The 13,181-nt window shown below is 26.3% G+C and overlaps 1 protein-coding gene and 1 long non-coding RNA gene across 2 annotated transcripts; one reads left to right on the top strand and one right to left on the bottom strand.

Annotated features, from left to right (window-relative positions):
• The first annotated feature begins 4,712 nt into the window (after positions 1 to 4,712).
• On the top strand, positions 4,713 to 12,812 carry LOC114193075 (uncharacterized). Its single transcript, XR_003606224.2, has 4 exons — positions 4,713 to 4,813; positions 4,925 to 4,995; positions 12,514 to 12,615; positions 12,724 to 12,812. It is a non-coding gene; the product is annotated as an uncharacterized LOC114193075 (long non-coding RNA).
• LOC114192986 (heat stress transcription factor A-3-like) lies at positions 9,731 to 11,734 on the bottom strand. Its single transcript, XM_028082705.2, has 2 exons — positions 11,304 to 11,734; positions 9,731 to 10,791 (listed from the first exon to the last, which is right to left on the bottom strand). The coding sequence occupies exons 1-2, from the start codon at positions 11,685 to 11,687 to the stop codon at positions 9,841 to 9,843; spliced, it is 1,335 nt and encodes a 444-aa protein (XP_027938506.2). The 5' UTR covers positions 11,688 to 11,734; the 3' UTR covers positions 9,731 to 9,840.
• Positions 12,813 to 13,181: the final 369 nt, after the last annotated feature.

The raw sequence follows: 13,181 nt of genomic DNA, 5'->3' as shown, positions 1-13,181 counted from the left end.
AATGAAAGCCACAGTGCCTGAAGGTGCTATTTTCACGTTCAACTGTGATCTTGGTTGAAAAATATTCATTTCTTTAAAGTAATGAATTTTTTTTTTTCTGTTATCAGTTAAAATATATAATTAAAATTAACCTATAAAATTGTTAATATTTTTTGTATTCTTTTATGATTTTATTCATTTGATTACAGGTGTTTGGTTACTCTTTAGAATAAATAAAATTGAAGTTAATTATAATAAAAATAATTCATTTAATTTAACATTTTCAACCCTCTAAAATAAATATTGATGTAATGAAATTAATGTATTCCGCTGTTTAGTAAAAAAAATTGTGGTGCAATAAGAAATATAAAGGTAAATGTGCTAAAAAAGTATATTTTCATTATTTAATTTTTTCTGATATAAGATTTACTTTTATTTAATTCACTTCTTGCCATTATTTTATTAAATATGTAAGAGATGGGAGGTCAGATTACCAATTAACCAAATGTCAAACAAAAAGTTATAGAAATCAAAATACAAAACATAAGATATTCATAGCTTTAAACCATCAAAATTATATTGTTTTCTTAACTTATTAATTATTATTATTATTATTAAAAAAGTGGTACATATATATGAGAGAAAAAATTCATTTGTACAATAACATAATTTAATTTTACTCTATTATCAATAAATACCTGATCAAATATTTGTTTTTCTTTTAGATACTTAATCGGACAAAATTTAGATCAAAGACACCTTGACAAATGAATTAAAATAATTTTATTAAAGATAACTTATAGAACTGAAAGTAATTCTAAATTTGAAAGATAAAATTAAATGTAGCTAAATTAAAAATATGTTTATGTCTTTTTTCATTTTATTTTATTTCATATTTAATTTGATGAATAAACATATTATATATATTAGAAAAAACACATGTACTCATGTATGTGTATTTTTTTTTTATATTAATATAATATAACTTTAAAATATATAATTTTATAAAATTTGTGTTAATAATATTAAAATTATAGATTAAAATATATTCAAATTTGTATTACTTTAAAATAGATAATTTTATAAAACTGATATTGTAAATATTAAAATAACAGAGCTTGAAAATATCTATAATTTTATATATATATATATATATATATATATATATATAATATTATTACTTTTTAAATAGTAAAATTTGTCTAGTAAGTAATTATCAAAAAGTATATTTTTTCATATAATGATAGATAATATAATATTAAAATAGTATATGTGTAATTATTTTGTAAATAAAGAAGTTATATAATTATTATTATTTAGTAAATATAAGTTTTTCAATTACTTATTTTATTAAATAGAGTAATTACTTAATTAAAATGTGATTCCAAAAATAAATTTAAAATACATATGTATACCCTCCTTAGTTAAATATAATTAAATTATAACTACTTGAATCTAATTTAATGTTATTAATTTAAAAGTATCCAAAAATAATTTTAAAATATATTTATACCCTCCTAAATTAAATATAATTAAATTATAACAACTTGAATCTCATTTAATGTTATTAATTTAAAAGTATCCTTATTTCTAAATTTATATAATTAAATTATAGCGTTATTAATTTAAATGTATCAATATTTTAAAATTTAGGAACCATAATAAATACGTAGAGAGATAGGATCATTTATAAAATGAACTTATTTTATAAAATAAAAATATTAAATCAATTTAATAAACATTCTTAATATATATAGAGAGAGGATCATTTATAAAATGCACTTATTTTGTGAATTTAAAAACATTAAATTAATTTAATAAAAAACTTTAATTGTATGAATATAGTAATTTTGTTAACATTTGAGTATAAAATTAATGTGTATAATCTTTAATTTATTTAAAAAATAAGAAAATTACATTTATCGCCATTTATTCATAAAATTGTAAATTTTAAACAAATTAAAAATATTTTATAAATAAACAACGAATTATTTAAAAAAACAATTAAAAAGTTTGATATAATTAATTGTTTTTTTCAAAAGTTCTTTTTTTATAAATGTCATGATATTTTAAAACAAACATAAAATTAATAAATATTTAATTTAAAATTTGTATGATAAATATATAAATAATTTTTAGAAAATATTCATTTTGTACTTTTAGGTTATTTTCTTCGTTGAAACGTGAAAGATTATTATTTTAAATTTTATTATCACTATTGTATTGCTAAATAATAATGTAATAAATGAAATTTATTACATATTAAGAAAAGAAGATATTACCAAAATTATTACATTACCCATTTTTTTTATTAACATGTGTCATAAAAATTAGTTTTTTTGTCATTTTAAAACTCTGGTACAAAAGGACCCGGTTATAAATAATATTATTTCATTTATTTATGATTTCAACTATAATATTAATTATAAATAATATTATTATTTGTGGTATTTTTATAAGTATTAGTATTTATAATTATTATTAATAATAATATTATTACAAATATTATTTATAGTGATAGTAGTAAAATTATAACAAATATTAGTATTATAATAATAATAATAATAATAATAATAATTGTTATTATGATTATATGTTACTATTATATATTATTACTATTAGTATTATTAACATTATTAGTAGTAAATTTTTTACTCTTATTTGTAATATATAATATTATTACTATTATATATTTTTGTTAGTAATACGTCTCAATTTTTATTAGATTATGATAAATTATATTTTTGTCTTAAACTTAAAAAAAATATATATATATATATATATATATATATATATATATTGATAAATATATTATCAGTTTAAAATTTCACTCCAACATTTCATTGTCGATGTTCATACCCATTCAAATTTGAAAGATTTGTTGACCATTATTGAATTATGTCAATCTTTGACAAAAACAAACAAATTAAAGATATTTTACTTGATTGATTATCTAATTCATTTTATTTAACTCTTAATGTTTCATTTTCTATAACGAATATTTTCAAAACAAATTTCGGAATAAGATGAAAGATGAATTTCTTGAACACAATATGGTTACTTACATTCAAAAAGGAATAACCGGGGCTTTTTATTCCGAATAAGTTATTGATGAGTTTAAAATTTTTTACTATAAATTATTTTAGCTCCCCCAAAATTATTGGTGAAGATCCATCACAAATTATTATTATCAACTATAATTAGTAATCATTATTACTATCAACTATAAATATTATTATCATTATTATTAATTATAATTATTTATATTATTATATTACTAATATTATTATTAAGAACTATAATTATTATAATTATTATTATTATTATTGTTATTATTTTTATTATTATTGTTAGATACACATTTTACTTCTAATTACTATGTATGAATCATATTTCAATTACTTGTAATTTTTATTTGTTTTGTTGTTCATTTATCTTTTCATTTGAACAATTATTTCAATTTAAAAAAATAGATACTAAAATTAGTAAAATAATAAAACTGAAAAATAATTTGTTTATTATTAATAATTATTTAAATTTAAAATATAATAATTAAGAGGATAAAATTGATAAAATATAAAGTACACCAAAGATGTTTATCTCTTTATATGTAGTTATATTAATATTAATATTATTATTAGTAGTAGTGGTATTAGTATTATTTTTTTTATCACCACGCGATATTATTATAATGGTATTATTATTATTATTAATATAGTTAGACACATATTTTACTTTTATTTACTACGAGATCATATTTCAATTACTTTATTTTTGTATTTGTTTTGTTATTCATTTTATCTCTATATTTTGATATTTTTTGAATTGAAAAAAAATTGTTACTAAAATTGGTAGAATGATAAAACTGACAAATAATTTGTTATTATGAATAATTTTTAAATTTAATAAATAATAATTAAGAGAATAAAATTGTAAAACCAAAAGAAGGACATAAAAAATGTGTATCTCTTTATATATTTGATTAGTGTATTATTATTATTATTATTATTACTATTATCACTACGCGATATTATTATAATGATATTATTATTATTATTATCACTACGCGATATTATTATAATGGTAATATTATTATTATTATTATAGTTAGACACACATCTTAATTTTATTTATTACGATATCATATCTCAATTAGTTATCCTTCTTAATTGTTTTTGTTTCTCATGTATATATCTTTATATATAATTATAGATTATTATTATGCAACATTAGCCTTGGTATTTACATTGACATTAATATTTATAGCATAAACATTATTATTATTATCATTTGTTTGTTATTATTAGTATCATTATTATTTTTATTATTATTATTACTACTACCATTCATAGTGATGTTATTAGTATAAGTGCTTTTTTTAATAATAAAAAACGTTATTATACTAAATACTTTTGCTAAATAGATTTTTAATCTTTTATAATTTATAATTTCTATTAATAATATTATTACTATTTTTAATGGTTAAATAAATATAATAACAATTATATTATTATTCTAAATATATTTGAAATAAATAAAAAAATGCATGTACACGCACGTGTCATATACTATTATACTTATTTTGTAAAATCAATAATGTGAGACCCCTTTCTCTATTTTAAACTCTGTCCTAAAGAGGGGTTGGGCTTAGCCATTTAAGGGTCCAAGTTCAGCCCACTTTGGACCCCCAAGACCCCCCTCACAGTCACTTACCCTTCATTCTGTCACTTTTACAGAAAATAGTCCTCTTTGTGTCTCTGGTGCTGAAGCAGAAAGCTCTGCTAGGGCTTGAACAAGTTCCTTGATTTCCATAGTTGAAACATCTTTCTACCACGTAAGTTGATTCCTTCCCTTGCTTCCTTTTGTTTTCAGCTCCTAAGTTCTGGTCCTACCTTAATCTCTATCAAATCTAAGTTCTTTTTCGTGCTCGTGCGTTTGTTTTCAGCTCATTAAGTTGTTATTGGTTCTGGTTCTCTTCCACCAAGAGTTCTTTAAGAACGTTTAGCTCCATTCGAGGTAAGGGAAGTTAGAGTTTGTGTTTTTTTAAAGTTATTATGCTTTCTATATAGGCATCAGATTTATGTGACAGAAAGCACCTTGTAATTTAACTGTTGCTGGACAAGGTGCATCATTTCTGTACTTTTATTGGTATAGTATCTGACTGTATTTAATATTTATCCTTTTAAGGGTATGTTGTTTTCTGTACATAGTTTCCTTGGTTGAAATTTTAGATGTTGATTGTTGCCCGCATTGAATCATTAACATTAGATACTTTTATTTATTTGTTGAGATTTTATTCATGAAAATAGTTTGCCTTTGGTCTCAATCTCTGAAGACTTGGGTTTATGTTGAAGTATGAACTAAGTAAAATTCTTTTTTTTAAAACATTTGTGGATTGATATCTTGTTTAAATTATTCTTTATTGAAAATTTCCCCTGTGCAGGATTTGTAGAAAATAATTTAAGGTGTTGATGCTTACATTAAAAATGGCATGTCCCTTGACAATTTTCATATTGCATCGAGTACATTTTATGTTTTGTAAAAATTAAAAATCTAGATAAAAGTATAAATGTGAGGAGTATTCCCTTCTGGGTAAATTATATTTTGGTTAAAAAAAAATTAAATTATTATATATGTAACTATTTTCACGAGAGTAAACTAGTTTGATGAGAACATAATACACTGTTGTAAAAGACATTATTTTGTTGCAAGTGTTATCATGAATCCATACATGTATTGATTTTCAGACCTGTTACTTTTTTCTTCATCTCATAATTAGTAATGTCTTTCCTCTCCTAGTAAAGGTCAATATATATATATATATATATATATATATATATATATATATATAATAAATATTCTTTTAGTTTTCTGATAAAATTTTAATCATTTTGTTACATTTTAGAATACCAATATCTTTGATCCTTGTATAAGAATAAATGACAATAATTTTTATTCTCATTATTATAAAAGAAAAATGTTTGTTTTTAAATGCATTAATTACCAATTACCAATTTAACATAATTTGTTCAAAGTCTTTCACATGCAAGTTTAACAATGGTTTTAATTTTATATGCTACTCTCAAATATTATTAAAACTATTTATATATTTGTAAGTTTAAAACAAATGTCAGATTTTCAATGATAATACATGTTTTTTTTAAGTCATTCCTATGAAACTCAGGTAGGAGAGGCTGTGTTGACTGTTGTTTGTTTCATGATGGTTTTCTTTAATTTTCCCTTACTCAATATAGATGATCATGCCTGTTTGTATGCTTTAATGAGATTGATAATGAGAATGTTGGTATGGAAAGCATGACTTGTTTTGTGGTTGGTGGTGAAATGGCATGAAAATTGAATTCTTGAGATGGCATGTGGAAATTTGTTGGTAAAAGAGTTTCAAGGGAAACTCTTGGTAATGGTAGTTAGTGTATACCTTGATATAGGAGATGTCTAGATAAAGGAAGGTATCCTAAACTCTAATAATCGTTCACGATCACATAGAGCAGAATGATTTATGTGGTGAGAGTGGCAGGAGGTCCTAGTCTTGGGACATATTGGGCCTAAGACATTAGAGAATTAACCCTGTGTGTGGTTGGGTGATAATCCCTTGCGTCTAAACTCTGCAGAGTTTAGAAACCAACACAGGTGCATACTTCCTTTAGAATTCTATATCAAGAGTATGATCCGGATATCCTTTAGAAACCAACACAGGTGCATACCCTCCTTAGTTAAATATAATTAAATTATAACTACTTGAATCTAATTTAATGTTATTAATTTAAAAGTATCCAAAAATAATTTTAAAATATATTTATACCCTCCTAAATTAAATATAATTAAATTATAACAACTTGAATCTCATTTAATGTTATTAATTTAAAAGTATCCTTATTTATAAATTTATATAATTAAATTATAGCGTTATTAATTTAAATGTATCAATATTTTAAAATTTAGGAACCATAATAAATACGTAGAGAGATAGGATCATTTATAAAATGCACTTATTTTATAAAATAAAAATATTAAATCAATTTAATAAACATTCTTAATATATAGAGAGAGGATCATTTATAAAATGCACTTATTTTGTGAATTTAAAAACATTAAATTAATTTAATAAAAAACTTTAATTGTATGAATATAGTAATTTTGTTAACATTTGAGTATAAAATTAATGTGTATAATCTTTAATTTATTTAAAAAATAAGAAAATTATATTTATCGCCATTTATTTATAAAATTGTAAATTTTAAACAAATTAAAAATATTTTATGAATAAAAAACGAATTATTTAAAAAAACAATTAAAAAGTTTGATATAATTAATTGTTTTTTTCAAAAGTACTTTTTTTATAAATGTCATGATATTTTAAAACAAACATAAAATTAATAAATATTTAATTTAAAATTTGTATGATAAATATATAAATAATTTTTAGAAAATATTCATTTTGTACTTTTAGGTTATTTTCTTTGTTGAAACGTGAAAGATTATTATTTTAAATTTTATTATCGCTATTGTATTGCTAAATAATAATGTAATAAATGAAATTTATACAACTAAAATATTAAACAGTTTGGCTTTTTTAGGCAAACTACTCTAGATTTTCTTAATAATCAATGAGATGTTAGAATAGAAGAATAATTTAGTGTTAATATAAGAATAGACAAGTAATATATTGTCATTTGTTAATTTTAGTTCTCGATTATAAAGATGAATTACTTTTTAATTATCACACATTAAATACATTAAATATGTAATTTGCATTAGTTAACAAATAATTTAAATATTATTTCCTCTTTTCATATTTTATGTCATTTAAAGATAAATTGTGATAGAGTACACTTCAAAGTGGATAATACTTCGAATATATAGTGATTGACAATAATCTTATCATCATACTTATGATCAAAACATTGACACTTACCATAAAGTCGACAACGGAACCATCCGTCCTTAAGGATTCCATTGGGGATGATCTGTCAAATACCCTCTTCCTCCTTCCATCTTGACGTCTTCTAAGGACAAAATGATGACGAAGTTTCACGCTCTAGATCTATGGTGATCGATAGCGATTCTATCATTAATCTTGGAATCAAAACATATTGGCATTCATCCTGGGGCCAATAACTTAACATCGGTCCCTTTTCTCTTTTATCGATAATTGTTAGTTGTTAGTTTTTGTTAGCTAGAGAGTTGAACTCAAAATCTCTCCCACCCTTTCTTCTAAATCCCACTAAACCAATCTTATTTCTCAAATTTGTTAGTAGGAGGGATCGACGACCTTCCCCTCCCTTCCTTTCTTTCTTCTAACCACTAAGCCACCTTATCATTGGTCTCTTAAGCCCTTCATTGGGATGACCTGTCATTTCCTTTAGACTTTGCGACTGGGGACTTATGTTTTTATCATGCCTAAGAGTTTCACATCGTTTAAAAGTCAAGATTTAATAGACAATTTAAATATTTCTTCTTTTTTCATATTCTAAGATGTTTTATAAAGATAAAACCGTAACAAAATATTTATTTTTTATTTTAAAATGAATAATATCTCAACGGAATAATGTTAAGAAAACGATCTTGGACATGTGAAAATACATGCATATCCATCCTCAAAGACAAATTCCTTAAGTCATATCTCCCTTCAGATGCCTCTGACATATTTATGTGATTTCTTTTGTTGTTTGCTTTCATATGCAATTGCAGTTCCCTTATCTTTGTTCCTTTTTAATTCCTTACCCTTATTCATTGAAGTAAAGACAAGATGAACAGTTGCTTTACTCTTTTTTCTTTCTCACACAATGCAAGATAAACCCATTTGAATATCAAGTCTCTCCTTGAAAATTATAATTCACATTAAAGTGGTCAAATTATGTCAGAAGAAAAACATGATTAAATACACTAACAGATCAATACACTAATAGATCAGAATTCTAATTTGAATGCATCATATGCAATATTTGCATTATTTATTCCCTGACGACGTTACTTTTACCGGTAAATTTCATCCTTATATCTCTTTATCTTTTCATAAATCATGTCATTAAATGGTCCTAGAATGGATTTTTGTTCATTATTGTTATACTCATGCAATTTTATAATGATTTAGTAATTATTAAAAACATTAATATTAATATACAAATAACAATAAATAACTAATCAGAATTTTAAATTCATAACGTAAAATGAAAAAGATAAAATACTTTTTTAATTAAGATATAATTTTTCTTTACAATAAATATGTGATAATTCATCTAATTAGCTTATCAAGTTTACACAAAATTAATAAAACTACAATAAATAAAACATGTTATTATTCAGATACATGATGTTCATCGCGAATTTGTCATTAATTATCGTTATCTTTATTATCGTTAGTCTATCGCACATATATATACATAATTTTTAAATATATATGTCTAATAAATGATGATATTATGATATTGTTAAGTTAATATATAAAATAAATTTATATCGATTTAATAAGTTAATATATAAAATAAATTTATATCGATTAAAAATAAAAAAAATAAATAAAAAATAAAAAATGATAAATAAAAAGAAAAATCGACAATTTTATAAGAAAATATATAAAATTAACTATTAACTCTTAAAAATTTAAAAATAATTATATCAAATTAGAATTATGAATACACACTAAAGTGTTTGTATTTATGCTAACATATCCTCTCTAATTACTTTGTGAGAATTGGTGACGGTTAATTGGGGAATGAACACCACATACAAATCAAATTATACAATAATTAGACTTCTGGGAATTAACACAGCACAATATGTGCAGAAACAAATGAAGTGCAATGGATCCACATTTTTATTTCTATCATGTTTTTTGAAAGATCACTGACCAGCAAGACTTTCTCCTTCATCCAGTGCTGGATCTTCAGTTCGGAAACTCTGTGTTGCCCACAGTGAACAAATGTTCCACATGTCTGACATACCACTTGTGAATCTAAATTCTTGTCCTTCATGCTTGATACCATTTCCCCAAGGTCCATCCCTAGAGCCACTGAAATGAAAGCTTTTATTTTCTGGCTTGATTATGCTTTCTGTTCCAACTAGAGGTGAAAACTCTGCAAATCCAGCCTCATTAGTCAAACCCTCTGGGAAAGAATCAATCTTCTCTGCAAGAAGATCTTGATTTGAGTTCATGACATTTTTCCCTTTCAAAAGGGTATCTTCAAGTCCAAAGCTTGACGACTTTAACCCAATGGTGTCAGAATATGACACCAGATTCTCAGCACCTTCACTCCATTCTTCTGCCAAAGCCTGTGAAAGGTAATTTGAACACATTTCTGGTATTTTGGAAGAGATGGTTGCATCTCTCCAATCAGGTTGGTAACTTACAATCTGTCCTTCCTTCAAAAAATCTGATATTCCTGTTTGTGCTTGGTGCTGCTTGACAAAGCTCCTTCTCACTTTAGGAGATTCTACTTCTTCATCTCTTTGTTCCTTCTCATGCTGAAGGCATGTTAAGAAAGCAGGGTTTTCAAGTAACCTTGCCAGGAAAGAAAACATTTGTTTGTGTATTAACTCTGCAGATTGGAGCCTCTGATTCACTTGTCTAGCACGGTGAAGTGTTGTTCTCTGCTGTTGCCGCAACTCAACCACCTCTTGCATTAACACACTCCTCTCCCTCCCTAGTCTTTCTATTTCAAATTCAAGCCCAGCTTTACCTGCTTCACGATGAGGATGTCTGCGCCTTTGGATGTTCTTCAGAAGATTTCTCTTCCCTCGCTGAAAAGCTTCGTTAAAAAACTCCCACTTATCAGAGTCAATCTTGCGGAATCCCTGGATACAAATGCCAAGTGACTTGAGAACGAATGGAGCAAACCAAGGAAAATAAATTTTGGTTTAGGCACCCCGGAGTTTAAGACATTAGGAGCAAATGAAGCTGTGTTGGAATTTGCAATCTGTGAAAATTCAAAACAAGCTTTACACAAACACAAGGTAATGATCACGCTGACAAAGCAAGTTGTGGCTGGCAGCACAGAAAAGGAAGCGTGGAACACTATCTGCTGAGGATGAAATGAAATCCTTCTGCTATTATTATTATTATCACACAGCTCCATCAGTAGTAATAGGAATTAACATAGAAAAGTCCATAACATGGAGGTTAGGTTCAGTTTTATTAAGCGGCAAATAAGAAAACACAAAGAAGCCATAAATAACAAATTACTCACTCTACCTGCAGAAACACATCTGATCATTCCAAAGTTAGATACATAATACACATGACATGGTTGATCTTCATCAAACCAGTTACAATAGAAACATAAAATACATATAGGGTACCCACATACATAGGTATTTAACTGGCGAACAAAAGTGGAGAAATTGTTATGCTTGAAATTCCTGGGCAAGACATGTATTGCAAACAGGGTAGGATCCCAGACGACGAAACTAACACCAGCTGAGGCCCATGATATGATCGGATCCAACGATGGATCGTCAACGAGGTCGAAAGTCTTGGATAGAAATGCTGGAACCGGATTCCCTTGCAAACATTGAAGTGGGTGCGGCAAAGTAATTACCTTCTCAGACGCTGAGGAAGCAGAAAGAGAAGGTGAAGTGTGAGGAAGAAAAGAGCATGAGGGGAATGCTTCATGAGAACGCAAGAGAGTGGTGGAGAAGCCAATTGGTCCCTCTGGTACGAGTTGAGGATGACTATGTTGTCTTGGATTCATAGTTGTGGTGGGAAAATTGTTGAAGAGAAAATAAAAAAGTGTATGAAAGGTGAGTGGTTTATAGGGGTGGGAAGGCGGTGGGAATAGTAAGAGTAAGACAGGACTAGATATTTTTGCCGCAGCCACCCAATCATTTATTAACTGAAAAGCGACAGAAAGTTAGATTATGGTCACTCAGAGAGTGCGGTCTCATAGTTTCAACCCAAGTTAACTGCAGTAGCCAATCACCGAATACTGCTCTAAACACAGTACTAAACTTCACTTCATTTTCGCTTTTCAGCCACCACGTTTCTGTTGTTTCCGTCGGGGTTCCGTTAATAAAATGGAAATTTTGATTACTAAATTTTAATAATTTTTTGTTAGTATTATTTTTTAAATAATTTTAAAATATTAAAAATCAAAAAATCAAATATATAAAATCACTTAAAAATTATTATTTAAAATTATTAAAATTTAATAATTAAAAAATCTTTTGTTGATGTTTTCAACTTTATTTCACTTATTATCGCAATTTTTTTTTTCTTTTTTCTTTAATTTCATTCCGACATTTTTTAAAAATCAAATTCAATTTAATTTCAACTTTCTTTAGTTTTTCGAAAAATTAGATTTTACAAGATACTCTATTTTCTTTTCTATTTGGTCCTTTATAAATTTTTTATTTTTATTTTGATATTTACTGTTTACGATTTTCGTTAAGTGGTTTATGTAAGTTCCATTTCTTTTCTGCTCTTTGTGTTTGGTCCTGGTCTTTCGCAGGCCCAAGACCAACCTTGTAGGGAGCCCCTGTACTCTTGCAGCTCACTCTCTCTCTTGTCCCATTTTTCAGAGACTGTCTCCCTCCTTTACACACCTCTGAACTCCAGTTAGAGCTCTGCTAGGACATAAGTCCTTTTGGTTTCCAGCTAGCTTCTTTGTTTAATGCTCTCAGGTAAGTTGAGCTTTAACTTCATCCTTTCTCTTTTCCAGTTAAAAACTCTGGTTTTGTCGTAGGTTTCCCCTAATACCCATTCTCAACTTCGTGAGTGTTCGTTTTCAGTTCTGTAGGTTGCTCCAGAACTCATTTGGTCTTGCTTGGGTTACCATTCTCTGTGTTAGTACCCCAAAAAGGTAAGGGAAGCTAAAAACTTTGTGCTCTTAGGTTATTTTGCTCAATTATGGTTTGTTTTGTGAGTTTGGTGCTTGACTGATATCTGTGGTGGTATTAATCTATTTTAAACCCGTGTGTATGCTTGGTTGAAATGGTTGTGCATGTGTCAACAGGTGCATAACCTGCTAATCTCGCCCAAGCGAGTGACCTCGCCTAAGCGAGAATAGCAGGGACTCACCCTGGATTCCAGCTCGTGTTGTCGCCTAAGCGACTGGTTTTTATTTTTGAGCGATGCATAGTCTCGCTTAGGCGAGACGCTGTCGCCTGAGCGAGAACCCGCTAGAACCTTGCAGTGGCCACTGTCGCGCTCTTGCCTAGGCGAGAAGGGGTCGCCTGAGCGAAAGAAA

This window comes from Vigna unguiculata, chromosome 1, assembly GCF_037176805.1.
Source record: "Vigna unguiculata cultivar grain cowpea cultivar isolate G323 ecotype 2 chromosome 1, ASM3717680v1, whole genome shotgun sequence".
Taxonomy (NCBI): Eukaryota; Viridiplantae; Streptophyta; class Magnoliopsida; order Fabales; family Fabaceae; genus Vigna; species Vigna unguiculata.
Note: the sequence above shows the minus strand (reverse complement) of the source record. Positions and strands in the feature narration are given on the sequence as shown.